General features: G+C 45.3%; 6 protein-coding genes across 7 annotated transcripts; 4 read left to right on the plus strand and 2 right to left on the minus strand.

Moving 5' to 3' along the window:
- Positions 1 to 2,283: 2,283 nt before the first annotated feature.
- Positions 2,284 to 4,990, minus strand: LOC6595753 (ADP-dependent glucokinase). Its single transcript, XM_002021334.2, has 4 exons — positions 4,439 to 4,990; positions 4,218 to 4,382; positions 3,434 to 4,160; positions 2,284 to 3,373 (listed from the first exon to the last, which is right to left on the minus strand). The coding sequence occupies exons 1-4, from the start codon at positions 4,795 to 4,797 to the stop codon at positions 3,122 to 3,124; spliced, it is 1,503 nt and encodes a 500-aa protein (XP_002021370.1). The 5' UTR covers positions 4,798 to 4,990; the 3' UTR covers positions 2,284 to 3,121.
- A 4,211-nt stretch (positions 4,991 to 9,201) lies between these two features.
- Positions 9,202 to 12,102, plus strand: LOC6595752 (phospholipase B1, membrane-associated). 2 transcript variants are annotated; one of them, XM_026989573.1, is made up of 4 exons: positions 9,202 to 9,400; positions 10,376 to 10,610; positions 10,727 to 11,524; positions 11,627 to 12,102. In XM_026989573.1, the coding sequence occupies exons 2-4, from the start codon at positions 10,422 to 10,424 to the stop codon at positions 11,900 to 11,902; spliced, it is 1,263 nt and encodes a 420-aa protein (XP_026845374.1). In that variant the 5' UTR covers positions 9,202 to 9,400; positions 10,376 to 10,421; the 3' UTR covers positions 11,903 to 12,102. The 2 variants fall into 2 exon arrangements, with proteins under 2 accessions (XP_026845374.1, XP_026845373.1); XM_026989572.1 differs by having other exon boundaries at positions 10,410 to 10,610.
- A 1,782-nt stretch (positions 12,103 to 13,884) lies between these two features.
- On the plus strand, positions 13,885 to 14,377 carry LOC113565991. Its single transcript, XM_026989584.1, has 2 exons — positions 13,885 to 13,939; positions 14,008 to 14,377. Exons 1-2 carry the CDS (start codon positions 13,885 to 13,887, stop codon positions 14,337 to 14,339), a joined length of 387 nt encoding a protein of 128 aa, XP_026845385.1. The 3' UTR covers positions 14,340 to 14,377.
- Positions 14,378 to 15,105: 728 nt separating this feature from the next.
- Positions 15,106 to 17,580, plus strand: LOC6595751 (glutamate receptor 2). Its single transcript, XM_026989752.1, has 5 exons — positions 15,106 to 15,692; positions 15,748 to 16,087; positions 16,235 to 16,428; positions 16,501 to 16,802; positions 16,860 to 17,580. Exons 1-5 carry the CDS (start codon positions 15,231 to 15,233, stop codon positions 17,479 to 17,481), a joined length of 1,920 nt encoding a protein of 639 aa, XP_026845553.1. The 5' UTR covers positions 15,106 to 15,230; the 3' UTR covers positions 17,482 to 17,580.
- Positions 17,581 to 17,897: 317 nt separating this feature from the next.
- LOC6595750 (leucine-rich repeat-containing protein 9) lies at positions 17,898 to 19,242 on the minus strand. The gene is made up of 2 exons (XM_002021331.2): positions 18,876 to 19,242; positions 17,898 to 18,812 (listed from the first exon to the last, which is right to left on the minus strand). Exons 1-2 carry the CDS (start codon positions 19,197 to 19,199, stop codon positions 17,922 to 17,924), a joined length of 1,215 nt encoding a protein of 404 aa, XP_002021367.1. The 5' UTR covers positions 19,200 to 19,242; the 3' UTR covers positions 17,898 to 17,921.
- Positions 19,243 to 20,939: 1,697 nt separating this feature from the next.
- Positions 20,940 to 26,224, plus strand: LOC6595749. Its single transcript, XM_026989751.1, has 5 exons — positions 20,940 to 22,434; positions 22,597 to 23,026; positions 23,268 to 23,699; positions 25,379 to 25,556; positions 25,628 to 26,224. Exons 1-5 carry the CDS (start codon positions 21,402 to 21,404, stop codon positions 25,781 to 25,783), a joined length of 2,229 nt encoding a protein of 742 aa, XP_026845552.1. The 5' UTR covers positions 20,940 to 21,401; the 3' UTR covers positions 25,784 to 26,224.
- Positions 26,225 to 27,134: the final 910 nt, after the last annotated feature.

The raw sequence follows: 27,134 nt of genomic DNA on the forward strand, positions 1-27,134 counted from the left end.
TTTAAATACTTTACTTGTTTTTCTGCTACTGCGACTGCCTCAAAATATACAAATCGAACTTTGCCCATATAACGCCTTTCTACTATATATGTGGTGCACATCAAATACATATGTATATACGCCAAATATACTCCCACAAGAGCTCAGCCTGAATGGAATGCCATCCAGATCCTTTTCGGAGAACCTCTCGAAAATGACATCACGTACATATCCTGGTGGGTTCACTTTTGCAATGGTTGGGAAATGCAGTTCCAATCATTACCATATGTCGATCCAAGTAAATAATTAAAGTACATAATTTAAAAGTATGGAATGACACTCATTGTTGCTACCGATTGAGTACCCGATTTGGTACGCGCCAAATAGAAATTGTTTAAAAGTGAATGAGCGACAAGGATTTAAATGCAATCCATTAAAATAAATGATGCACGGAAGCACGATTTAAGATAGCGAAAATTTAAAAAATTTGCGTTTGGATGTTTTTGTCTTTTGTTCTTAAATACATCTTTAAAAATGTAATATAATAGATTGATTATATTGTTAAAATATACCATTATATAGCGATATATCGTCGGCAGAATTTTAACCTAAAAAAATGCCGAAAAGTATTAAAAATACCGTAAGCGGTACACTCGAAAAAACGTTTTTCTGCTTTCAATTGATGAATAAGTGTGACCACAGCGGACTTTTAGAATACACCTTTAGTTATCAGCAATATACCAAAAAAAGAACATAAATATACCAGTGCTAATTTTAAGACCAAATGTAGATTCACTGTTATAAATATAATCTGTTAAAAATTCAAATTTAAAAAAAAAACCGGAACCCTTCCGCTAGAAGGGGATGATGAACGGGAAGAAATTCCTGTTTATTATGATATTTATTAAATGGATGAAAGGACTCGAAGTGTAGAATATATATAGAATATAAGGAAGGATCGGTCGATAATATGTATCTCTTTGGGAAATTCTTTGTATTCAAATGTTAACATAGCACTTCTTCATAGTGCACAGAATGTTCTGCTAGGTACTACAGGGCTGCTAGAACCCATCGACTATCGACTAGACATCAGATTCACCAAACAACTGGTTTTTAGGCTTGTCGGACTAACGACCATCCATCATTTACCATCCATTTCGGGGATGGCCCGTAAGGTTTTACCGTTCCGACAATTTACCAATTAGTCCACCATCCATTTCGGATGCTCGTAACCCGCACTTTTCTATGCGATAATTAGCCAAATGCAACCCTAAAGAGCAATGAATGGCAATACAAAAATAGTTCGCGCCTAGACATATTTCAAATCTTAACTCAAATTTTAAAACGTTGAAGACTAAAAAAATAAAACAATACAACAGAGACAATACAGAATGGAGAGACCTGAAATTGGTGGTAATAAGTAAACATATGTACATATGTATGTATGTATTTGCTTTATTTTTTTGTGATTAGTATTTTGTAGCCATTAAATAAACACCTTTTCACCAAGGAAGCGGTGCCCCACTCCGATTGCATCCGTATACGACTTGGGAGGTTCTTTATCCAAAGGTTGATTGCTGTCGCTTCTAGGCGGTTTGTTATAGCGTTCGTAGCCACGCTATTACATAAATGCTCCGGAGATGCCAACAAATACTCCCAGTGCATACTTTTTATTGTGAAGGGCGTTCTCGATGGTAGCTACTAACGAGTGTAGTGCCGTTGATTTCCCTTTGGTATAAGAATTTTAGTTAGTTGACATCAGTCCTTCTACCTCATTCCTGATATGTAAATCCAACAGCTTTTCCAGTGTTCTTAGTAGAAAGGAGATGAGGCTTATGCATACTTTTAAAATTTAGAATTCATCTGATAGCGACGTTGCAAGATTCAATGCAAATAAACAATGAAATGAATACGAGAAACAGTGCTGCGCACTATATATTAAGGCAAAATCGAATTAATGAGTTGCAAAAATGGTCTTGACCCCTACGGTTTAAAAATAGGTGTCGAATCTGTACATAGATTCTTCTAAATTAATTGAATTGACTGGCCTCGCTCCCTTTGCCGCCCCATTTCAGGATATTCCATCTGATGGACGTTCCGATGGAAGTATGAATTTTACTGAGGGCTCGTATAGGGATGGCTTTGGTTCCATAGCTGGAGAGTTTTAAACAAATATTACTCTTCATGTGCTATACATTTTACTCGTTGATTTCGATTATTATAAATGGTACGCAGAATATCCCCACTTCGTTGCTGGCAAAAATGAGTGCTACATTTTAGATAGCCTGAAGAATTACAATTTTAATTTGAAGCTTTCAACAGAAATTTTTATTACACATTCGTCAGAATCATATAAGTATGTGTATAGTTTTTGAACAGTACGTTTCGCAATTGTAAGACACTTGTGCTGGAAAGGCAAGCGACCGAGTTTCGAGCCGATGTTTTAAACATATTTAACAGGATTGGTCAAATATTGAATAATTTGTCGAGGAAGTCCGCTTATAAAAAAGGCATTAAGAAATAAAGTCTCTAAAGAGGGGATCACACAAGTGTCTTATGGTCTGGAAGCGCACTGCTCATGCAGTGCATATTTTTGAGCTTGAAACCAAGTGCGCAAAACAAATTGTAAGTAGGAATGAATGGTTCACAATATCAAAAAGTGTCGAATCACTGACTAACAAATTTAGGACTAGGTTGGTTTTTTTTCTTCCGATTATTAGCATTATGCAGGAGGAATAATTTGAAACACAATTTACGGGGGGAGGGTAATGAGTTGGAGAAGGATTAGTAGTACTTTACGAATCTAGTCTAGTCTAAAGAGATCTCTCTTTTAGTCCTCCCTTCCTTTGCAAAACTCATCCTAGATATGTTATCAAAATTGGTTGTCGATGTTATCGTGCCGCTCTCTTGGGCATTTCGTCAAAATTGTGTGAAGGTAACGCGTTTCTAAGGTCACTAAGGTGCTAAATATGCTGAGTACTATATCTAAGTCCATCCAACGGGGGAATGCATCGTGTGTTTGGGTTTGAGTCCATGTTTTTCTATTCGAGTCTTGGATTGCAGGTTTCTAGGTAAATACTAAGCAGTCTTGCCGGTCCCATCGTTTTCACTGTCATCGTGGTAATACGTTTAAGGTTATACATTACAGCTGCGCTGCCAGGCCAGAGGCAGATATGTTATCCCCTGCGCCGGCCGTTTTCCTGGCCTCGCGACAGACTAGGACGGGGGCCACACAGATCTCCACCTTGATGCGCTCCAGATCGCGACCATATTGTACGTGCTCCTTCCAGCAGGGCACCGGACTGGCCGCACTTATTCGCATGCGAGGCGCATTCTCCTGCATGGATGTGGCAAAACTGTCGTCCAGCACCTGGAGCACGGACTCCGGATTGATCTGAAGAGAAATATAACGCTTTAATTTCAGGCAGAATCGAACTTAATGGGAACGACTCACAAACTGCGACTTGCAGACGTAGCGATGAGCGGTCAGGGCCGCCTTGGCGGCCGCAGCCTGCGTGTTCTTCCACTGGGAGTCGACGATGGTGAAGATTGCCTGATAGGCCAGTGTGTGTACATGAAGCCGCGAGACCCGGCGTCGCTTAGGATCGCTACGACTCTCAACGCTGTAATCCTCCAGCAAGTGGATGAAAACCTGTCGCATTTGATCCAGTGTGTGGGCAATGCGTGGATTGCAGTCGGTTGCCAGGGTGGTGCGGCCATGGGTCAGGACCTGCTGCAAATTGGACAGCTCTTGTTCGTTCATGCCCAGTGAGTCCACATAGGGAAGCACAAACTGACGCAGCTCTTGCAGCAGTTTCAGCTCGACATAGGAGGCCATCTCAAAATGATTCCGTGTATCGCTGGGCTGGCTGATCAGCTGCATTTTTACTTGTTGCAGGCGCTTCTCTCGCTCTCCTGGATTAAAGCTAAACATATCCATCATCTGGAGGCCACTTACCACCAGCAATTGGGGGTGGTAAAGTTTTAAGGCATTTGTCATCTCCTCCACTGCTCTGATATGCGGATTGTTCTTGTCGTTGTGCAGTATATAGCGATTGGCACGTGGTGCCACATAAGGACCCCAGACATCGCCAGCCATGTACTCCAGTATTATATGTATGTCATCGTCGGGGATCTCCACGCCTGCCAGCCGAATCTCCTTGGGCAGCAGGGGACGCATTCTAACAGAGAAAGAATGTTAGCTACTTGAGGAGCTATTTTGGAGGGGTACAATATACTTTTTGGACATGTGTGCGCCCAGCAAGACTTCGGCTCCCTCCATGAAAAATCGCATAGCCATCAGGGGAGCATTGCCGCCCATGTACCAATGGATACGCTCCTTGTCCATCACCTTAGCAAACTCAATCAATTGCTTGAACAACGTGCCGTTCGCCATCACCCGCCTGCAGGGAAGTCGGTTTAGGAAAAATTCTCTCTATTGGATGAATATACCACTTACTCCGCGGCAGCACCGTTCTGAAAATAATATGCAAACGATTGCAGCAGCTCGTCTTCGTTTTTGACGACGTCCCTGGCAGATGTGGTCACTGTGGGGATCTTGTAGTCTTTGTAGTACCTGTTTAGGAACTCCGTGGCGTTGATTTGCAGATCAGTGCACGCTCCATAGCCAATGGCCACCTTGGGAGGCGTCTCGTAGGCGGGTCTCTTTAGCGAGCTTTCGATGGCCAGGAGACCGGTGAGCAACACTGTGGTTCTACTTAGGGTCTGCAGCGTGAGGAATGTCTGCCAGATAATCGACACAAACACCGTTAACACCGAGCAGCCCGTCATCCAGCCCATGTACCGCATAGGTGACATATTTTGGCCGTAAAACTCGCTTTTGTTTTAACCGAAAATGATTGCCGGCTTTTCCGACCTACGGCGTTTATTTTCACACGAATGGATGTGGTGTTCTCTCAGCAACTTTACTTGGATGCTGAAGCAGTTTTCTCGTAAGCTACTGCTTATGTTTCTGTCCTTAAATTCTGTGCTTAATATTTTATTTTCCCAGTTGGCCGATGAACAGCTGTATATCTACGTCTCTGTTTATTTCTGTTTTTTTTTTTAAAGCAAGCAAATAAAGTATACGGTCTGATGAAAAAGCGAACTTAGCCCACTTAAGCCCCTTCCATTTAAATAGTTCAACTACTTGAGGTAAATGGCGAAAAAAAATTAACGATTGTAAATTCTTCTTGTAGATTCATGCTATCTTTTCTCTGGACTTAAACAAAACCGCTATATCTTTCACCTGAACTGCACTAACATTATTAAATTTTCATTATTTTCGGTGGAAAATTGATATACCCCCTTGGCTTATAATAGGTTAATTGCTCTCCGTCAAGGATTGGATACCACATTGCTCAATTTTGATGTTCCGTCGAATATAATTAGCTAGATAGAACATTTAGCCATGCCCACTTAGTTTTATACGATTGATGAATCAATTTTCTACTTAATTGGTTTATTCTTAATTGGATTTTGCTTAAAAAAGGTTATAAAAAAAGGTTTAGGCAAAAATGGGCAAACAAAAGCAACAAAGAGGATAGTCGTTCATATTGCTCAAATTTTATATTCCGTCGAATATTACTAGCTAGAAAGAACGCCCAGCTATGCCCACATAGTTTTATACAATTAATGAATCTATTATCCCCATGACTGGTTTATTTTAAACTCTTGCTTTTGTTGGATTTAGTCTAAAAAGGTTAAAAAGTCAAAGAAGGTAAAAAAAAACTTAACAAGACATATGTACGAGAAAAATCGTCCCTATTGCTCAATTTTGATATTCCGTTGAATAATGCTGAGTAACTAAGACTTTCAGCCCTGCCCACATAGTTGTATTCCATTGATGAGATTCTACAAGATTAGCTTATTTTAATTACTCCCAATTATTGTATTTTGACTAAATGTTGTCACGTCAATGTTGCTGCTAATTGAAGACTTGTTGCTTATCAGCCGGTGTATGAGCATAAGTATACCCTATGTCGTAAATATAATATTAAAATAGTTTTTTCCAAACTGTTTGGTTTCCTGTATATCCTGATCCCGATACTCAATTCTCTGTAAGAAGCCACTAACTGCAAATTATCGTTGAAATACCTTTACAACAGAGACTGACTAGTTTCTGCCTTAATTAGAGCCTCGGATGACAAACATTTTCGCAATCCCATAATATCCTTTTCCCTAGGGTATGTAGAATGTTGTCTACGTCGCGGTACATGCTGCTCGTTTTCTCGGCACATGAGTCTGGCCCATACAAATTAATGTTGCCGCAACATTTTTGCATGGAATGGGACTCAAGCTTGGGGACGCGCCTAAGTTTAAAAGGGAATACCCTATGTTTTTTAATATACCTCTAAAAATGAAATTTAATAGATAGATCAAATTGATTAAATATACCACTATATATCGATATAACGTAAATATACCTTCAACTCAACATCTTTTGTCTTTGTACATATATGGCCCGACAGAAAAAAACTATAAAAATCGATAATCTCTGCTGCAACTGGAAATACAAGGTGAAGCATGTATGTCATACGGACATTACTATAACGCCGTCGATATTGGTTTTGAACCTTCGCGATTCGCACCAAAAACAGTCACGTCAAATTGGAACAATTCTTCGTAACACTGAAGTATTCACCCAGGCTAAATTCATGATATTTTATTATTTTGGATTTGTTTATTTCTTTATTTTCTTCGTGATTTAGGGCGTATTCTAATCGATATGACAGCTATCTATATAAGCTATTGGATCGTACTTTTTTTACGCTCCATTTCTGAAAATCTGATGCATATATTTCACTTGTTTACACATCAATTGAAGTGTAGTGGAATACGACCATAACTAGGCTATTAAAAGTGTAACATCGATATGTCGGTGCAATCGATGTAGGATTTGGAGTTGGGCGCAAATATAATAGAATTCGAATCAATAGATGTGTTTTTGGAAGGCGATTATATAGGCACTGGAGGAAGCTATAGGCTAACTACGGTCGAACATCCATATAGCGAATCTCAAGGGGAATTCGATATACGGAAAATTCGTAGTATAAAATTCGTTTTTGCAGAATATAGAATTGCAGTGTTCTACAAATAAATACGTTATATAGAAAACTTATGTGGTGTACGGTAATTTGTAATAGAAAAGTTCGACTGTAAAATGGTTTCTTTCCAAGATAAGTTTTACCATCAGGGGTTCCTTCCAGCTCATTGGGAATACTCCTAACATTGTATCCAGCTTTGAGAAATCGCTCCAAGTCGAGTAAAACCTTACTAACGAAATGCCGCAACTGAAAGCTATCATGTTCAAGAAGATGCGCTATGAGACTAAAGTCGGCGGGTACTCGAAGAGGTTCGATTTCATCTCATTAAATTTTGAAGAGACAATGCTTCAACGAGCTGTCTTCCTGCGTCACAGACCACCAAAATCTTTGCTGCTGTTGCTGTTTTATACCCTTGCAGAGGGTACCCTTACCTTACCCTCATGTTTGCAAATAATAGAAAGATTGTCAGAGTGTCTGAAGTACGAGTTTATAACGTTACATTGCTTAAAATTTACACAGTTCTTTTTTATTGCTGAAGTACAAGGAAACGGACAAGATGGGATCTTCGTATCATTAGATTGCAATATAATCAGTAGGTCGCAACCAAAAGTTATCAAACCTCGCCAGTTGGGACCACTGATGATTAGGTCTTTGATTGGAAGGGTATTTAAAGATACGGCGCTTGAGGCTCTGGCCTTTCTCTCTGGTTTTTACGGTTCCTTCTTGTTGCTTGGGCCTGACGACTTATAACAAGTTGTTGCTTGTAGCTGGTGCTTCTTCTTCTTGTTCGTTGTTTCCATGCCGTTATTATTGGATTGACACAAGGTTAATCAATTGCACTAGGCATGGATGGTCCGGGGGGGAGATTGTATAGATGTCTTGTATAGGAAGTGTTATATCCGCTTGTTTGATGCGGGGTGGAGATCGGGGAGCTCTGGATTTATCGGTGGATATTAAGTACAAAGTAACCCGTAGTTTCCCCATCATTGGGCCTCCCCAACGCAAGTGCAATTTTATTACGATATAAATATACTTTTTTATAGCCCCACATAGAGATCCTATCTAGTTTCATTCCCCATTACTTCTTCCTTTGCCCTGTCTTGCCGCTAATGCAAGTGCAAATTTATTCTTTTCTGTTTTATAGCCCTACGGCTTATATGTATACAAATCCCCATCCCCATCTCCATTCTCATACCCATTCCCCACCACATGAGCAAATTAGCGTCTATAAATTGCTTCTGAGACCTGGACCAAAGTCTGCCCGCTTGCCCGTTTCTATTTATAACAGTTTCGCTACCAAGCTTCAAGTCTTAAATGCCCGATTTTATCCCGTAACTCGAAGAAGAAGACACCAGACACACGATGACTTGTCGTTTGGAGTTTAGAATCGGAACCCCTTGGCGGGGACCGGTCAGAGGCCATCACGCATGACAAGTGTATTGCCCGAGTCTATCTCTGTCTGGTCTGGACACTATTTTTATCAGCCTGAACGAAAGTGAATATCACAAATTTAACGCTTCTCAGTCGGTCTCAGCCGTAACCGGCTGGGCTGGGCTAGGCTGGGCTGGGCCTGGGCGGTCTGTCTGTCTGTCCTCTGTCCTTTCGTCTGCCTGTGTTCTCGTCTGTCTATCAGTCTGTCTGTCTGTCTGTCGAGTGTGTTGAAGCTCAGACAGCGCCAATACTTGTTGTTGCTGTCCGGGGATACCTGGGGCTCGTACGGGACCAGGGTATATTCTGTTCGTGCGCGTCTATGCAACACACCAGCCGAAAAGATGTTAGAAGGTACGGGGACCGAAATGATTACGAATGAGATTCAAGAATCCAAATTGGATCATTTTCACAATCAGAATACACTCCTTCTCCGCGAATTTGTAAATTGTTTTACTCGTAGAGCGCGACTCTATTAGGCGTAGAGTAGCGGGGGTATTTGATAGTCGGAATACTCGAGTACGGCGTTCTTACTTGTTTTACTTTGCTTTTGTTCTTTTTCGCGTGTTTCGTATGCGATTCGATTGTTGTTGCTGTTTTGTTTTTAGTTGTATTTCATTTTATTCTATGCGTAGTCCGCCGTCTACCGTCGGCAGACGGCCGTCCGTTGGGGACTTGTGGGCTCTATCCATATAAAATCAACATAATCGGAAATTCTACCAAGCAGTTGATTCTAAGCAATTGACGGAGCCGGACGCTCACTCCGCCTCTGGCCTGGAATATTGATCAATTTCTTTTTGGGCGCTCTCTTGTGTAATTGTGCAACTCGTGTTCGTGTGACAGTTGCAAGATTTACCCAAAGCACTCGAAGTACTCGTTAGCCCGATATCGGTATTGGGATCTTCAAAAAAGTGAAAAGTGATCGCGACAACGATTGCACTTAAAAGGTAAAGCCCGTGGTGATAGCTATAGGTTGTGGTTTTCGGATACTAATATATGTATGTATGTACATATATATAGATACATATGTAGGTAAATATATCTCTTCTCATGTTGTTCTATTTGTCTGCGTTTGTTTCCTAAGTCTTTTGTTTCGTTTTCTGCTCGCTTTGTGCTGAAAGGAAGCAGTTTCGCTTAGTTAAATGAAATCAAAATTTAAATCAATCTTTATCACAACTGGATTTGGCACGCTCTCTAGCGTCTGTCGTATGTGGTTCTGTTTCGGTTCTGTTTCGGTTCGGTTAAACTCGGTTTCCCTATTCCTCGACACTTCCGCCTGCAGTCCAACATAATTTTGATAATTTGTTGGTAAACCTTTGCATGGAATGAAATTTAAATAAATGACACTTAATAGTTCTGCGCGTGAGAGATGAAAGATACGTATGCATATAAGTCAAGATGAATGGAACCCAGATAATTCGAGTAGACAGAAGAAGACGGCACAAATTCACGAAATGAATCCATCTTAAGAAAATAATTGTCATCGCCAAGCGGTTTTCGTTAAGACACCATTCGCACCTATTCAACTATTCGGCTGCCCAAATATCCAAATGCCCAAATGGATTACTCATATCATTATTGATTGCTGGTTTTCACAGATTTTTTACGAAAGTCAATCAATTAGCATAATTTTGTGAATATTATTTAAGTCCAAAATGCTAAAATTTGTCGGTCCAGCTGAACTGCTGAGCAGCTGAGCCGCAAACTTATTCCAAAGAAGACAAAACAAAATACACAAATCACAAAGGTGAATAAACTGAAGACGCCTGACTTCTGTGTAATGTCGCGGCTCAGACGGGGAACTGGTTCAGAGTCGAGGACGACGTCACCAAAGAAATCGAGAGTAAAACAGAGACTATACACGAACGAACCCGAGCCCTACAGACCTCATTAGTGACTTACCATTTACTGATCTCGTATAGCCCATTGTTTTCCATCCCCCTTCTCTCTGTGTAGCTGTTCGGTAAGATGTCATCGCATGGGGCTCCAGTTTTGGCTGTGATCTTCCTGATCTCTCTTGGGTGTGTGACGTCACAGCGCACGTCATTGGATGTGGCTCTGAGGAATGTCTACCGTCCGTTGCGTCTACTTGGCCTGGCCTTCACAGGGAGGTCTGGTGACGATCTACAAAACGTGCAGCGCGTGCAAAATGCAGGGGTAAGTCCAGCCAACGGATCCGGGATGAATTAAAGTTCGTGGTGGATCAGCACTCGCTTTGCAGCACTAACGGATTGCTCTTCGTTCTTTTCCGACTCCGATTTCGATTCCGTTAGAAAACCCAAAAATCGAATCCGCGGACTCGGGCCTTGCTCCAGTTCTGTGATGCGGAGAACGGGCCCGGCAGACGCAGCGAGGATCGACCGACGAGCGTGCATCGTTTGCGACCTGGTGATATCGATGTAATCGGAGCAATGGGCGACTCTCTGACAGCTGGCAACGGGATCTTTGCCACCAATCTGCTGCACGTGACCGTGGAGAATCGGGGCGTGGTGTGGTCCATTGGGGGCCAGTACAACTGGCGAAAGTACCTCACCTTGCCCAACATCCTCAAGGAGTTCAATCCGAACCTGTACGGGTACGCGATCAAGGATGGCATCTCCACCGATCGGACGTCCCGCTTCGATGTGGCAGAGCTGGCAGCCATGTCCAGGGACATGCCGTACATGGCCACGGTTCTGGTGAAGCGCATGCAGCGGGATCCCAATGTGAACATGACCAGGGACTGGAAGCTGATCACCCTCTTCATTGGGAACAACGACTTCTGCACCGACATCTGCTACTATCCGGAGCCGGAGATGACGGTGAAGTGGCATGAGCAGAACATGCTGAAGACCTATCGCTATCTCCGGGACAATGTGCCCCGTCTCATGCTGAATGTGGTGCCGGCACCGAATCTCCGTTTTCTCACCAGCCTGTCGGGCCTCCCACCCGCCTGCTACAGCACTCTGCGGTTCGAGTGCCCCTGCCTGATGGGGAAGGGCAAGAGGCGCTTGGACTACCTGGAAGGCATCATGAAACGTTGGATCGCCAAGGACTCGGAGATTGCCAACAGAGAGGAGTTCAATACGGAGGTGAGGCAAGGGCATGAAAAAGCCTTCAAGCTTCTCTTTGACTTTAGTTTCAACGGATGGTTGTGTTATCACTTTCCCTTTCCCTTTCCCTCTCCCTTTCAGACCTTCACAATCAACGTGCAGCCGTTCTCACAGTTTCGGGACTTCCCGCGCACCCGCTCTGGAATGACGGACACGCGTTTCTTCTCCGAGGACTGCTTCCATCTCAGTCAACGGGGCCACGCCGCTGCCGCCAACTCCATTTGGAACAACATGCTCGAGCTGCCGGGCGAGAAGAGCGGCTTTGCCACACAACTGTTTGAGACCTTCCACTGTCCCAGCGAGCAGCGTCCCTTCCTCATAACCCGGGAGAACAGTCGCCCGGACTTTGTGATCTAGCCTCAATGGGACCTCCAAATGGGACCTGCTTTCCTCTGTGAATTCCCTGTGATATCTTGCCTAAGTCTTCTTTCCATATTCTTATATACTTTAAACTTATATAATATATACTTTTTTTTTAGCCATAATTAGCGCCATGTTAAAATGTAATTACGTTTGCTCGATGATAAATTGCACTTCTTTGTGAATCACAAAATCAAACAAAATAGATATTAATAATCTATGATCGGACGATCGATGCTATGGGAATGGCGATGGGCACGGGGATGGGTATATGAGCGTGGCAGTGTTCTGATTACCATATCGCAAATGGCAAGCACGTGGATCTCTTTTGGCAGAAGTAGCGGCACCAGCTCCGATGGGAGTTTCCTATCGATTTCATTGGATCCATAATAATGAGACATTAGGGTGTTTTTGGTTTTGCGGATTCTTTTGAAAGCACTTTTTCGACTTCAATTCCTTCCCCTATCGGACTGCCTCCTCCCTCAAGTGCTGTACTGTTCGAGGTGTCACCCTACTGACGAGCGATTCCAGCAGAGCGGCGCGCGTGGATGACACACGCACGCACGCACCACATATGCCTCTACACACGGCCGCACTGTGGGGCGCGTCACGAAACCTGTTACAATTTATTTCGCATGGAACATCAATAAAGCTCCGGCATAATTGCTGCTTCATTTTTGTGAGCCGGTGTCGGCGCTGACTGCTGTTTATTAAACGTTGAAATTTCTCAATTCTGTACGTGTTTTTGCGCGCGAATTGCCCCCTGCGCCGTCCCTATTAACCCATCCGTACCGTTCAACGGTTTCGCTGGGAAGTGCCGAAAAGCAATAACAATTATCACTGCTAAAATGGGGAAAAGCGTGAGAGAGAAAATGAGAGACAAGCAGTAGCAGAGGGTGATGATGAGCTAAAGGTCAAGCAGTTGCATTGTCATTGACTTTGAACTTGAGTCGGGGGGGGCGGGAGGCGTGTGTGCATGTGCTGCGGTTTAGTATGGCATTCAATTCGCACATTTTTGTGCCCCAACTTTGGTTCTCCACATGAGATTCTGTACGTTATTGCCTATAGTTGAAGCGAGACATGGCCGGCTAGTTTCTCAAGTTCTACGTTATCTATCTAAATTTGTATAGTATTTGTACAGGCTTTACTAATTAACTATACAGTATAGCTGCGGTTGCATTTCCATAAATTCAATTTCAGCTGTTCTCGATGAGATCCAATTCAAATTGTATCAATTAAATGCGGGGCCTGGTGACCCATTTTAATGAACGCCACTGTCAAGCCGTGATTCACCTGGAATCCGGACATTGTTTCTATTTTTAGCACGAATCTATTCAATTGATACGCGTTTGATCGAGTCCAAGAAACAGAAAATTAGCTCATTCAAAAATTTAAAAATTTTTGCTTTGGCGCCAATTGCGTGGGGGCGCCACCTGTGGGGTTTGGGCTTAACTAAGTATCGATAAGTAAATATCGATAGAGAATAGCAAAGAGCCATTCACTGCGAAGAACACGTAACTGAATTAATTCAAAAAGTGTTTCTTATCGTATTTTATACGATATTTGTTGAAATATATACATTTAATACAAATTAGTTAATCCTTATTAATCGGATATAGCTATATGTTCTTAAAAAATGTCGATGGATAAGCTCTTAAAATCTTTCAACGTTTGCGGAAAACCTAAATTTAATTAAAACTAATTGTTAATCAAATGAGAATTCTGGTGTCGCCTCGCTTTTCTTCAATTTCAATCTGAGATTTCTTTTCTTCAGCAATAACATTGGTTATGCAAAGTTTTTTTTCTTTGAATAATTTTGTTGTTGTGCGAACCTCAGCGCGAACCGAGAGAAGCCCGAAGCGAAATGAAAATCAGTCGACAAAAAGTTCTTGAAATTTTCTGCTTACCGCGCAGACCAAAATGTTATAAATGACGATGTCGTTTTCTCGGAGTTGCACATTTGCGGAAAATTCTTCGCCATGAGAGACGACGACAAGCAACGATATCAAGCAGCTGCAATCGCCTTCGTGTTGGGTAAGGTTCAGTACATTATGAATATAAAAAAGAATATAAATTTATATTTATGAACTTCTTTCTAACAGTTTTGCAGCAATGCAGTGCCCTACCTTATACATCTTCCATTGGGGGGAATGAGATCGATTCGGATGGAAATTACCAACACTCTGGCGGTGGAAGATCGGTGGATTATCACACGGTTGTTGGCCACTTCAAAGACTTCTTCATGTATCTGCCTGTGATGATGACCACCATAAAAGAGACCATGTCCGGCTTCCCAAAATTCGCCGAGGGCGTGCGTATTCTAACCTCTGGGAAGGGAGGCGTCGACGGCGGCGAGGACTGCAAATGCAGTAAAAATGCCCTGGGAACGGGCGACAGCAGCGAAATGTCGGACGGTAATGGTCGCTTTGGTTAATAGTTGATAGTTCTTATCAAAGCATCGACAATAAAATGATTGGAAACTGTAATTTGGCTCTGGTACACTATACTCTAGGAATAAAATTGAACAAATATCCCTGTGAGAGGTCTGAATGGATTTGTACCCACTCTCTGCGATAATCTGCTAAGAAAATTACATATACATATTATACAATGTGGTGTATAGATAGATTATAATTTGTAGATGGCCATTGAATAATGCATTGATTTTGTATTCTATGGAATCTAGAAAATCGATTCGAGCCAGTCGATTGGGGACAAGAAGTACCTTAACATGTCCTTGAACACGTAAGTGGACTTAGACAATGGCTATATAATCCATAACCCATTTTGGCTGGACTTGAACTATATTTCCACACACAATATTTTCTTAAGCTGGTGGCGTTGGCTGGCTCATGCTCATTAGCTTGATTCGTGTCAATATGGGACCCCTGGGAATGCCCACATGACTCCTTCCGCGAGCAATGAGCGGAAGGTAGGAAGGAAGGACGGAAGGAGGCCTAATCAAAACTTATAATCTGCATACAATGTATAGGGGCGGTGGAGGTTGAGTGGTTACTGCTGACTGTCATGTTTGCACTTGTCATTATTGTTAATTGTATTTGCTGTGGGTCGATGCCGATGCATGCACCGGCTAGGGCTATATTTACATACCAATCCACTGCTCGTGACAGAAAATTGTGATTCACGGTGCCCATAGCGAAGCACTCTCCATTTCAGTGAGGTCCACGGCGTCGGGACGAACGCAACTGTAGCCGAACAGCATGCCCAGGAAGCGCAAAAAGCTGGGAAACTAGAAAAGCAACGAACAGCACCAGGAAATTTCCATCACCATCTCCATCTCCATCGCTTCTCGCATCTCGCATCGATGGCCACAGGAATTGAGCTCCTCGTGGCAGCAGCCCTGTGCGTTGCCTGCCCGGCTCTGAACGAATCCCTGCCAGCGAATTTGATCCAGCTGAGCGGTGATGGCAACATGAGCATGTCCACCGAAATGCCCATTGATATTGATGCCTCTGATGTCGGCCTGGACAACGATACGCCCGTGGAGACCTTGGATACGATAATCAACAAGAAGCTCAGGCTACGCGAGATGCGTGACTGGATCAAAGGCAAGCACCTGCGCATCGCCACCCTCGAGGACTATCCGCTGAGCTATACGGAGGTACTGGAGAATGGCACGCGCATCGGTCACGGGGTCTCTTTTCAGATCATCGATTTCCTCAAGAAGAAGTTCAACTTTACGTACGAGGTATTCGTGCCGCAGGACAATATTATCGGTTCGCCCACCGACTTTGATCGCAGTCTCATCGAGATGGTCAACAACAGTGTGAGTATCTGGCAGGGATTCACCTTGATACACTTGACCCCCATTCCTTCCTCAGCTTGTGGATCTGGCAGCTGCCTTCATTCCCTCCCTTTCGGACCAAAGAACCTTCGTTTCCTATTCAACAACTACCTTGGACGAGGGCGAATGGATAATGGTGATGCAGCGGCCCAGGGAATCGGCTAGTGGTTCTGGCCTGCTGGCACCGTTTGAGTTTTGGGTCTGGATACTGATTCTAGTATCTCTGCTGGCCGTAGGACCCATCATCTATGTGCTGATCATTCTGAGGAATCGCCTGACGGGCGACGGAGTTCAACATCCCTACTCGTTGGGCCATTGCGCTTGGTTCGTATATGGAGCGCTAATGAAACAGGGCAGCACCCTGTCGCCCATTGCCGGTGAGTGTTTGGCTGTTCAGTTTAGCTGCAATTAGGCCAAAGTGCAGGTGAAGACCGATATGAATCGCTTCGACCTAATGGGGACTGGGAGATTGCATGCCTGGGTCACGTTTGTCGTTTCATTGAATTCATTAAAAAGCATTGCAGACTCGACCCGGCTGCTCTTCGCCACCTGGTGGATATTCATCACGATACTGACGTCCTTCTATACGGCCAACCTGACGGCTTTCCTTACCCTCTCCAAGTTCACGCTGCCGTACAACACGGTCAACGATATCTTGGTGAAGAACAAACACTTTGTCTCGATGCGGGGTGGTGGCGTTGAGTATGCCATACGAACGGTAATTGATTGGATCAAATACGTGTTAGGCCATTTTCCATATTCCATATACGATATACCTTTTACCTTGCAGACTAACGAATCGCTGTCCATGCTGAATCGGATGATACAGAACAACTATGCGGTTTTCTCTGATGAGACGAACGACACGTACAATCTCCAAAATTATGTGGAGAGGAATGGATATGTGTTTGTTCGGGATCGTCCTGCGATCAATATAATGCTGTATCAGGACTATCTGTATCGTAAGACAATCAGCTACAGCGATGAAAAGATCCACTGTCCCTTTGCCATGGCCAGGGAGCCGTTCCTCAAGAAGAAGCGGACCTTCGCCTATCCCATTGGCTCGAATTTGAGCCAGCTTTTTGATCCGGAGTGAGTAGGATATAGCCAGACCATGTACCACCGATTGTAGCAATCTAATATTTCCAGACTACTCAATCTGGTGGAATCGGGTATTGTGAAGCATTTGTCGGCCAAGGATTTGCCCAGCGCCGAGATATGTCCCCAGGACCTGGGCGGCACTGAGCGGCAGCTGAGGAATGGCGACCTGATGATGACCTACTACATAATGCTGGCCGGATTCGCCACATCTCTGGCTGTTTTCAGCACTGAGCTCATCTTCCGGTACGTGAATAGTCGCCACGAGGCCAATAAGTGGGCTCGTCATGGCATCGGACGCACTCCCAATGGCCAGTCCATAAAACCATCGCGCTGGTTGCGGGGCTGGCAGCGCTTGGATAGTGGACAAAAGCAGTTGCTGGGAACCTCCACCCTGGGCCAGAATGTCACTCCTCCACCGCCCTATCAGAGCATTTTCAACGGGGGCCATGGCAATGCTGCTGGGGCTGCAGATCCTCGCCATCGCTGGAGACGTGCCATGGGCCAGGGCAACGGGGTTCTTCTCGGCAACGATCCATCGACCGATGGCGGGGTTCGACGACTGATTAACGGCCGTGATTACATCGTCTTTCGCAATCCAGACGGCCAGAATCAGTTGGTTCCCGTTCGATCGCCATCGGCTGCGCTCTTTCAATATACCTACACCGAATAGGAAAGGTTATATATGAATATATTTAATACGATCTTGTTAACTGCACCATTAACTTTCGCACACAAATTGCTAGACATCAGATGTTGTGCCGTTTTACAGAGTTCTCCAATAAAGTGCACTTATTGAGTATAATTTTAATTTGCGGACAATCTAGGTGAACAAATATATACATATAACCAAGTAACTTACCATCCTTATCCTTAACCTTATCCTTTTCGAAACTGGCAGAAACCAATTTAAAATCATGGGCATTTGATTTTTTATTATTGGGTTCCATCGGTATCCTAATTTTTACTTTGACATATCCGAAAATTTCAGCTTATAGAAGCTGTTGAGCCAGATACACAATACATTTGACCCATCTGTAGACAAGACTTCAAGAATCACGTAAAATAAACTTTTATTTATGTAGCTAAGCAATTTACGACTGGGAACAGCAGTTAGTCCACTGTGGAGTGTGGAGTGAATGCATAGGTCGACTGCACGTCCAGACTGCTGTTGGAAGAGCAAGAGCTCCTCGAGGGGGCCCGAGAGGCAATGGACGACGAAGCGGAGGACGAACCACTGGAGGAACTGACCCAGGCGTGGCCCATGTGGCGACGACGTTGCCGCACTAGACCCAGAACCGAGCCAGCCACCGGAGTGGAAGTGGATGCCACTGATAACTGCCGCCGTATGCCGGCATTGAGCGAGATCTGTGCAGGAGCTGGAGCCGTTGCCGGACGTCCCAATGGCGGAGGCGGTGACGATGACTCGTTGCTCCCTGCGGATGCCTCACTGGAAAGTGAGGACGGAGCCTCATCGTTTTCTACTATTTGGGTAGGAACTACCGCTGCCGAGTTGAGCGTGTTTCCGTCCAGAAGCTGCAAAGTGGGCACGCTGCGACTGAGCATGTCGCGATAGAGGGGCAGGCGACAGACAGGATTCCCCAGAAACTCCACCTCCATCAGCAGCGGACACATGCCCAGAAACGAGAGTAGGCCCAGCTCGCTGATTCGATTGTTGCGAGCCCTAAGCACCCGCAGCTGTACCAGCTCGACGAGGGGATCCACCCGTTGGATCATATTGCCGTCTGCTATGAGGACCCTGATGGCGGGCAGGCCACTGGTGCCATCGAAGCTGTTGAGGCCGCAGTTGCTAATATTCAAGTGGGTCAGCTGAAGCAGCCCGTAGCCCAAGTCCCGCAGAGAGCTCAGTACACTGCCGCTCAGGTCTAGGTTTTGGAGTCGTGGCAAGAACAACGACAGCCGGGACAGACTGATCGTATAGGAGATCACTCTGAGACGCACCGTCTCAACCGCCTCCAGGTCCGTTCGCTGGGTTACTCTCCGCTAAAAGGGAATGGTGGATTACCAGTTGGTGCCGAAAATGCACTTTGATTCGTCGTGACCTACCAGGAGTTCATCCAGGGTCGGCTCTGGGGCCTGCTGGGGCAGCACTACGGGCAGCAGGTGCACAAAGGCCGGGAAATGCTGCGTTTCCTCGGCAATTGCCACATCCCGATCAAACGAGTTCCGGCGAGCCAACTGCCGTCGATGGTTCCGTGGTGGCTGCTGATGGACTTGCTGTGGATGATGATGCACCTCGGGCAGTGGCAGGCGCACTTGGACCAAGGCCGCCGGTCCCGCTGGGGCTGCCAACAGAAGCGGCAGCTCCGCCTGCAGGGAATGCTCTGGCGAGGATTCCAGATACTCGGCAGGCGCCTCCAGAAGGGGCATAGTCAGCAATGGAATGTTCTCTACTCTCTGCGTTGACCGGCTGTATTGTGACTGACTTTATTGATGTAACAAGCTCCAGGTTGCCATGGTTAATCCTGTACATACATATGTACAAATATATGTGTTTACGTTAACTGATTTATGGACAGGGTTGTCGAGTGCTCTCCATTCTATGTAGCACTCATTGTGTGGATGTATGGCTGACAAAGAAATTCATTCATAAATCTACTTAAAAAAAAAAATCATTTTACAGATAAAATTAAGGAATAGCTTTGACCTTTGTGGTTTCTTTCTGTCAACCAGAAAACAAGGCATAAGGCAGAATTAATTAAAGATCTTGTGTCGCCCCGTTTTCTGTATCGACCTGAGAGCGGTACTTGAAGATGTTTTTGCAGCCTGACTGCGAACATTTCGACGTTGCTGGAAGCCGCCTTGGCCTCACTCCTTAGCCGATTATTTTTTGGCAATGTGCCCACTGACGTCATTGTGACGTCATGGTCATGACGTTTGCTCTTTTTTTTTCTCTCTCTCTCTCTTTCTCTCTCTGAGACTTTCTGTCTGTCTGTTCGCGTCGAAAGAGAGAGCACTAGGAGTTGGCCCACAGCATGTTGGTGTTGGCCAATTCCTCAGCGCCTTTTGCCATTTCAAGGGCCATTAGCTAACACCAACGCCAGAAGCCTCCGACTCCCTCTCCACTCCTGCCACCGCCAGAAGATGCCTCTGACATATGCCTCTCTTGGCCTCACGCTTTACGATAATCAAATTTTGCTGCGCCTGGCCCCCCTGAAAAGCTTTTGCCGGCTTTTGTGTGCTTCGTTGAGGTGGGTGTGGGGCTGCTGGTGGGTTGGCATTTGCTGTTGTTGCGGCGTGGTGTTTGAGGCGAGCTTTTTCCATTGACGTCATCAGAGGCGAAAGCTGCGCAGTAGTTCGACCCAAGCTGACATTCTACCACGCATTTATCGATTCCCAGTCATCGAGAGAGTGGGCGAGAGAGCGAGAGTGCAAAAGTGTGGGCGAATTCAGTTTTGCAAAAAAAGACAGGACAGCTGCTGCTGCGGCAGCGTCAGGATGCGACTCTTGGGCTGGGGGGGGGCGACTCACAAAAACCAATTTCAATGCACTGAAAAGAAAATCTTACACTTGTTAAGCAGCAGAAATTAATTCGATGCCAGCTTGTATATGTAAATATGTACATATGCATGCTTGTTATACAATTATTTTAACATTTGCAAAATTAGGTGAGCTCGATTTTTCTCAGTGTAACCACAGCTGCTTTGGAGCTTAGGCTATGGTGTTGCTCCCTACACTCCCTACTCCCTACTCCACACTCCCTAAACAGCCAAACGGAGAAATTAAATCCCATTCTGTGCTCAAACATTTTTATAGATGCCTAAAAATAGAATTTGTCAATAAAACACACACACACACACACACACACACGCAAACAGTTGGATCAGACACATGTTTGTGTGCTCGTGTGTGGGTGGACGCTCAGACACGCACTGTTGACGTCATTGTACGAAAGAAAAGCTTTCGCCGAAGCTCGTTACTACGTTACAGGAAGCGGGACACAAACAACCAACCAGCCAACCCCCCAAAACGAATCGAAACGAAACGACAAGTCGAAGCACGATTCGAAAGGAAGAGCATAGAATAGGCAAAGCTATTTCGTACACTGCTGGTGGAGCTTAGTTTCAGTCGTCAAGCAGCTGCGGCGACGGACACTACACACGGATCAATCGCAAATCTCGCTGTGAGTACGCGTTCGTTCGAGTCCTGTGGAGAGCTCTCTGTCACTCTTCCACATCGCCACGTTCTCCTCTGTGGCGCGCGCGTTCTTCTTCAGATTTTTTTTCAGTGCCTCATGCTGCTATATCCTAGAGAAATCCTCGAGGAAACGCCGTTGCAATTGCACCAAAAATAATATTCAAGAGAAGGCCTCGAGAACATGCCCAAAGTTCTCAGCCGAGCTGCCAAGTGTCCGCCAGTGTGTTGTTAGGGGGTTCTAGGGTTGTTTTGTGGGCGCAGCCCCGAGTGCATAATTATTTGGGTCAAAGCAGGCATCACAAAACAACAAGAACGTGCAAAAGCTGCATCTGAAAACAGCGAACTAAAAGTTGCCAGCATTCAGCCCATCATCCACCTGTTATGAAGCTTGCCTAGACCATCTCCAGAGAGCGACAGCGAGAGCGATAGGACGCAATGGAGGCCAGCCAGCAGCCAGCCAAGGTGCATCGCCAGCACCAGCGACAGCGACGGACGGAGGCGCGTCAGCGTCGACTGGAGCGCGAGGCAGCTGCCACTACCACAACAACCCCGGAGAGAGATGCTGGTCAGGAGGTGATAAGCACTATGGAGGACTGTGCAGCGGCTCTGAACGATTCCAGCTCGATGGGAGCAGCGGCTGAGGGAAGCACTACAGGAGCGGGGGGAACCACTAGCGCCGGTCGCATCAGTGCCCAGAGCTCGGCGGATAGCATTGAGATGGTAGGCTCCCCCAGTCAGACCTCACAGCAGACTGTGGTGCTGGTCAATGGCCACGCACCGCCCTCCGCGCACGACACCACCCAAGAGGAGAGCGCCTCCTTGGGGGCCGCAGAGCATCTGGATTCTCCGGCGCCGCCACCGTCACTGCCGTCGCAGCCAACGAAGCAGAGCGATGGCAGTCGCAACTCATCCGGAGATGCCATGAGCCTGAGGGAGACACTGCAGCAGCTGCCGGCCACCCATGGCCACCACAGGTCCAGGCGAAACCATTCGCCGCAGCCACAGGCCCTGGAAGCGGACTCCTCGTTTCATCGAGGCATCTTGGGCTACATGGATCGCGAGCTTAAGCAGAGCTCGCCCACACCCTCGGCCCTCAGCAGTGCGGGAGCAACTGCAGTCGGAAATGGCGCTGGAGGGCCTGGGACATCGCGCAAGCAGCAGTCACTGTCCGATCCGCAGGCCAGTCCCGCCCAGCGATCGCTGCGCTCTCGGAACAGCTTTGACAAGAGTCCGCGACGCAAACGTAGCAAGTCGGAGTCGCGGAGGAGGAGGGAGCGCAAGCTGATAGCTGCCGGGGAAGTGGAGGTGGTCCGCCAGGCCAACGAGACCCTGATGCGGTACCTCAAGCAGTGCTCCGACATGCACGACGCCTCGCTGTCCGGCGAGCTGGAAATCGATCAGAGCTACGAGGAGCGACGCGTGCAACGCAAGACGAAGTCGCAGCGGGACAAGCGGGGACAGCTAATCAGTGAGTAGCCAGAATTCCATTCAGTAAAATCCCATACGACGAGAAAGGAGGAGGAGGAGGAAAGCTCTGACCCACCTGAACACCCACTCCCCCTACGATTCTGCGCACTAATGCCCCAATATCTTTCTTTCGTTCTCTCTCCCAACCATCCCTTTCCTGCAGGCAAGCTGTACACGGCGGGGGGGATATCCTCCATACTAAAGGAGCTGGCTGATGACATTGCTCCGGCCGAGGGCGAGGAGATCTACAACCCATTCACACCGGTCGTCTCACCCACGGACGATGCGCCCGCGCACATCGACAAAATGTTTCTGCAGACGTCATCCGGGTATCGACCAGTGGAGCACAGCTACTACAAGCGCTCCTTCCTGGGAGCTGCCGCACGTGGCCCAGGTGGCACGGCTGGCGGGGGTCCTGCGGGCGCCATCAATGGCATCTCGGCTGCCGAGCTGGGTGGCGCCGGTCGTCTCTATCGCTCGCATGGCGGCCACTGCCTTGGCGGAGGTGGTAGTACTGGGGGCGGTGGTGGTTCAACCAGCGGACGTGGCAGCTATGCTGACACCCGCTGCCTGCTCGATGCCGACTTAAATCGGTGAGTGAATACCCGAAAATCGGGGAAATCCTTTAAAAATTATGATACTATAAGTGCAGGAGGTTCCTATGATATATTTATTCAGGAAAAATTAGTTACACTTGCAAAGGAAATATGTTAGACTAAGAAAAACAAGACGAACCGAGAATGGGATAAAATGGATATTTTTAGAGGTTGGGGGCTTGGGAATCTAGTTGGGGTTCTGTTAGATATTTAATAACCAATCCTGCAATCATTTCAGCAATGGCATCACCAGCAGTATACAACTAGCCTGTGTGGTTCAACGAATCTGGCTGCTCCTCTCGAATATATGCCACGGCCTGCTAGCTGGTCTAGCATTGGCCCATCTACTCTTTGTGCTGAGCAGCCATCCGATGGATTGGGCAAAGGTCATCAATGGCATTAGTCTTGCTGGCGAGACAATGCCATCCTCATCAACAACATCCACACCATTAGCGATGGACATGACCACAACAAGATCTAGCACCACAAATTTGGGCCTCAGTGCGGGTGGTACGGATCCCAGTGGAACAGCATCGTCGGGATCAGGAACATCGGCGACAAGCAGCAGCGACGCTTTGGCCCTGATCAGCGACTATGCGGGATTTGCGGAGATCTATTTGAATACCTTCTATTGCTTGGCCATCATATGTCTGGTTTCTGTATTCGATCGGTGAGTATTATCCTTCTGCTTTGCATACTATATTTGGTATTTTAGCTTTATTATTTCAACTATACCCACATTTACCGAGGTATACAATCGTATACAATCTCATTCGTCTTGTCTCCATGTCTGACACTGTCAGAGGGGTTTTCCTTGAAACTGTCTCAGACATTGAGTGAAAATCCACTCGACCATCCCGAAGGTATTCAGCGACTGTCCTTAGCAGTCCCTCGACGGCCTTGGCTTGATTAAAAGTCAGTTTAGGCGGAGCGGCGTGTAACCTTCGTTAGAAAGTTCGCTAAAAATATACCGAAAGCTGAAGGAGAGAGCCTCTTGACTCGAGGCGGGGTCGGTTCTCAAGAACACATTGACCTCAGAGTTGGGCCTTGCCAGTACTTCCATTGAGCTGAATATCAAAATGATGTGGGTAGCGAAATCCGTCTTGCCTCTCCTCAATGTGGTCTAGACTCTAGACTGAACCGTGCGTTTCATAGCACCACGAGACCGCTGAGAATGTAACATCTAATGTACATACTAGAAATGTGGCTGTAAAAAGGCACTGTATTGTAGTTTGAATTTGTGTGTGGCACTTGTTTGGTTTCGTGGGGCATGGAAATAATTTGTATGGCACTCATTGCGTGGTCGCTTTCATCAGCCGCAAAATATTTTAATGCCCTTAAACTTTGCTCTTTTTGCACGCCACTGTCGCTGCCCACACAACGATACCGACGCCAAAGTCGACGCCGACGTCTCTGCCTGCACTCTTGACCTTTAAAGGCTGCGCCGGCTGATTGTCTGAGTGGGTGGATGGGTAGCTGGTGGCTTCAGCTTCAGCTTTGGCTCTGGGTTCTGGGTTCTGGGCTATCCGTTCTCCGGGGCTCTGGGCTGTGGCTCAGGGGTTCGCCGGCCCCTTCTCCCGAAAAACGAGACCAGGAACGGAACTGTCTGCCGCTGTTTTTCTTTTCGGCTTGCAGAAGTGTGAAACTGTGCATGACATTTCGCTTTTCCCCAGTTGATTTATGTGCGTGTGTGTGTGTGCGAGGATGCCACGTGCAAAGTATCTGCGCTGGCACTCTGGCAGCGGAATCTCTGCTTTGACCTTTCCCAGTTGGCAAATGGTGTACATCGAGAGAATTTCCTCAATTAACAGAAGTGCACAAATATAAATGTCAGCCAGAGAACGCCCAACCTCATGGCGGCCCACCATCCAACGAATAATTTTTCAATGCAGCTAAGAAGCGAAAGAAGGGAAAGTGAAGTGAAAGCGAAGTGAAAGAAGCTGCAAGGCCAATCGTAACTTGCGTCCACCTTCTTTCATTCTTTCTTATATGAACTTCACTGCACTGCCGCACCAAATTTTTTCCTCGTAGTATTTTCTAGTTTCTAGTTTCTCAATGGAACTGTCATACCTATCAGTGTTTGATCTGTGTGCCTCCTTCAGATCGGCCATGAAACAACCGAGGTCGGATAAGCATGGAATTTCCAGTGCGTGTGGAGGCTTTCCCTTATTTTCTTTGGTGGCAGCAAAGCGTATGATATCTTTTATCTTTTCTTGTATGATATGATGACATGACTGTTATCCATCCCGTGGTTTTTTCTAAATAACTTCATATTAGTATATTTTTAATCGGTTATAATCATTATCCGATCAATTTTAGTAACCCGAATCCATCCATTTTCGCTTATAGCATGGACATTTGTCGCTGGAGCTTCTCGAGTGCCAGTGAACTTATATCATTCCGTTGGCTCATCATCACAATGATCTACGTTGCGACAATAATCCTAACGATCTGCTCTGATTCGATCGATGAAAAGCTGTACCTGTTCAATAACAATGCTAACATAACATTGACCCAACAGGAGTTGGTAGGTTCTTCATATAACATAATCTGATAATGATGTCTAATCCCTGATCGATCTCCCCGATTCCCTTACAGCTGAGCAACAGTGTGCGGGGCGTGTGGAGCAGTCTGTCGGTGACGAGGAGCATCGCCGCCATATCGGGCTGGATAATGATTGGGCTGACGCCACAGGAGGATATGCTGTATGAGCATCTGGTTGATCTTACCAAATATCAATTGACAAATAATTGAATTTAAGGCGTACGCATATTAGAACAATTTGTAAATATACTCGTACTCGTATTCGTACTTGTAGTTGAACATTTAGAAGCTGTTGTTCAGTTATTGGCTTTTTATATGACATAATCCGAGCGCATAGAAATCTTTTATGTATACCCAACATATTAAGCTTTAAAGTCGTCTACTGAAGATTCACGTGGATGCCCTTCACAGGCCGCTAGAACAAAATAAAACCCAATTAACTAACAAACACGAAAAGTGGCAAACAACTTAGTAAACTATGGGAATGTAGCAAGATCAGGATATAGATACAATATATGTACTTGCAAGTAGGAGGCAAATTATGAAATACCGACATATATTTATCATACGAGTATAGATTTACCCGTGTACTTATGCATACATATATAAAATATGTTACCTATATAGATATACAGATACTTGTACACATTATACAGATATATACATATATACTATATATATATATATATATATATATATACAATACTTGAAATACTTTTTCGTACACATATCGTCTAGAGAAACAAAAAAAGAATGCAATTCTTGCCCAAATTGTACAAGAAATGCTTTCCAAACCGAAGCTACAGTAGATGATTCTAGTATATCAAAGGATACGAAAGAACTTTTGTAAATATTATTAATCGCATATATGGGCGATATGTATGTACATAAATAGAAGCATTAGGAAATTATTTACGAATTGTAAGAGAAGAGAATGTTGAATTATATGCAATTATTATATACAATTATATTTAATTATGTACAACATTATCTTTATTTCAATTTGTAGGCCATTGGCAAACATTTGTTTTCTTAACAACATTTTTATGTTTAATCGAGCTGTACATAAACCGAGTGCAATAATATAACGAATATTACTGAATTACAATACAATTACCGTACATAAATATATACAAAGAAATTTGGAATTAAACCGAGAAACGATTTACCGAGCTAGCGAATCAATCGATCAAAGCAAAACGACGACATGGACATCAAATTGTAAACTTGTATATAAAAAGTACTTATATGAATGCAAATAAACAAAAAAAGTGTACAAAAGTCCTGCGAGTTGATCTTTATACTGTTTGGAAATATCTATAATGTCCATTATTTAAACTTGCCGGTTGGTTTTTCCAGTAGGTTTGTCGTCCTACTTCCTTATTGCCTTATGGCATTAGACTTTTGCTAATTTTGCTGCGACAAATCGTATCCGTCTCCAGAAACGCCTCCCGGCTGTCAGTCGAAGAACTGAGGCACTATTTGTGGCAATATGATGTTTTCTAACACACACGGCCAGCCAGCCAGCAAATTGGAATCGGAAAAGCGTAATAATCCCCCA

The sequence above is a fragment of the Drosophila persimilis genome, unplaced genomic scaffold (assembly GCF_003286085.1).
Source record: "Drosophila persimilis strain 14011-0111.01,24,50 unplaced genomic scaffold, DperRS2 tig00000431-arrow-pilon, whole genome shotgun sequence".
Lineage (NCBI taxonomy): Eukaryota > Metazoa > Arthropoda > Insecta > Diptera > Drosophilidae > Drosophila > Drosophila persimilis.

What these genes read in the sequence shown, in the direction of transcription:
- LOC113565991 (XM_026989584.1), top strand. Translation starts at nt 13,885, where the DNA reads ATGAGAGACGACGACAAGCAACGATATCAAGCAGCTGCAATCGCCTTC. An exon ending in TGCAATCGCCTTCGTGTTGG is followed by an intron (nt 13,940 to 14,007) that starts GTAAGGTTCAGT and finishes TCTTTCTAACAG; the next exon opens with TTTTGCAGCAATGCAGTGCC.
- LOC6595751 (XM_026989752.1), top strand. Translation starts at nt 15,231, where the DNA reads ATGGCCACAGGAATTGAGCTCCTCGTGGCAGCAGCCCTGTGCGTTGCC. An exon ending in TCGAGATGGTCAACAACAGT is followed by an intron (nt 15,693 to 15,747) that starts GTGAGTATCTGG and finishes TTCCTTCCTCAG; the next exon opens with CTTGTGGATCTGGCAGCTGC. An exon ending in CACCCTGTCGCCCATTGCCG is followed by an intron (nt 16,088 to 16,234) that starts GTGAGTGTTTGG and finishes AAAGCATTGCAG; the next exon opens with ACTCGACCCGGCTGCTCTTC.
- LOC6595750 (XM_002021331.2), bottom strand. Translation starts at nt 19,199, where the DNA reads ATGCCCCTTCTGGAGGCGCCTGCCGAGTATCTGGAATCCTCGCCAGAG. An exon ending in CGACCCTGGATGAACTCCTG is followed by an intron (nt 18,813 to 18,875) that starts GTAGGTCACGAC and finishes ATTCCCTTTTAG; the next exon opens with CGGAGAGTAACCCAGCGAAC.
- LOC6595753 (XM_002021334.2), bottom strand. Translation starts at nt 4,797, where the DNA reads ATGTCACCTATGCGGTACATGGGCTGGATGACGGGCTGCTCGGTGTTA. An exon ending in CAGAACGGTGCTGCCGCGGA is followed by an intron (nt 4,383 to 4,438) that starts GTAAGTGGTATA and finishes ACTTCCCTGCAG; the next exon opens with GCGGGTGATGGCGAACGGCA. An exon ending in GGCGCACACATGTCCAAAAA is followed by an intron (nt 4,161 to 4,217) that starts GTATATTGTACC and finishes TTTCTCTGTTAG; the next exon opens with AATGCGTCCCCTGCTGCCCA.
- LOC6595752 (XM_026989573.1), top strand. Translation starts at nt 10,422, where the DNA reads ATGTCATCGCATGGGGCTCCAGTTTTGGCTGTGATCTTCCTGATCTCT. An exon ending in AGCGCGTGCAAAATGCAGGG is followed by an intron (nt 10,611 to 10,726) that starts GTAAGTCCAGCC and finishes CGATTCCGTTAG; the next exon opens with AAAACCCAAAAATCGAATCC. An exon ending in GAGAGGAGTTCAATACGGAG is followed by an intron (nt 11,525 to 11,626) that starts GTGAGGCAAGGG and finishes TCTCCCTTTCAG; the next exon opens with ACCTTCACAATCAACGTGCA.
- LOC6595749 (XM_026989751.1), top strand. Translation starts at nt 21,402, where the DNA reads ATGGAGGCCAGCCAGCAGCCAGCCAAGGTGCATCGCCAGCACCAGCGA. An exon ending in CTCGATGCCGACTTAAATCG is followed by an intron (nt 23,027 to 23,267) that starts GTGAGTGAATAC and finishes CAATCATTTCAG; the next exon opens with CAATGGCATCACCAGCAGTA. An exon ending in CTGGTTTCTGTATTCGATCG is followed by an intron (nt 23,700 to 25,378) that starts GTGAGTATTATC and finishes TTTCGCTTATAG; the next exon opens with CATGGACATTTGTCGCTGGA.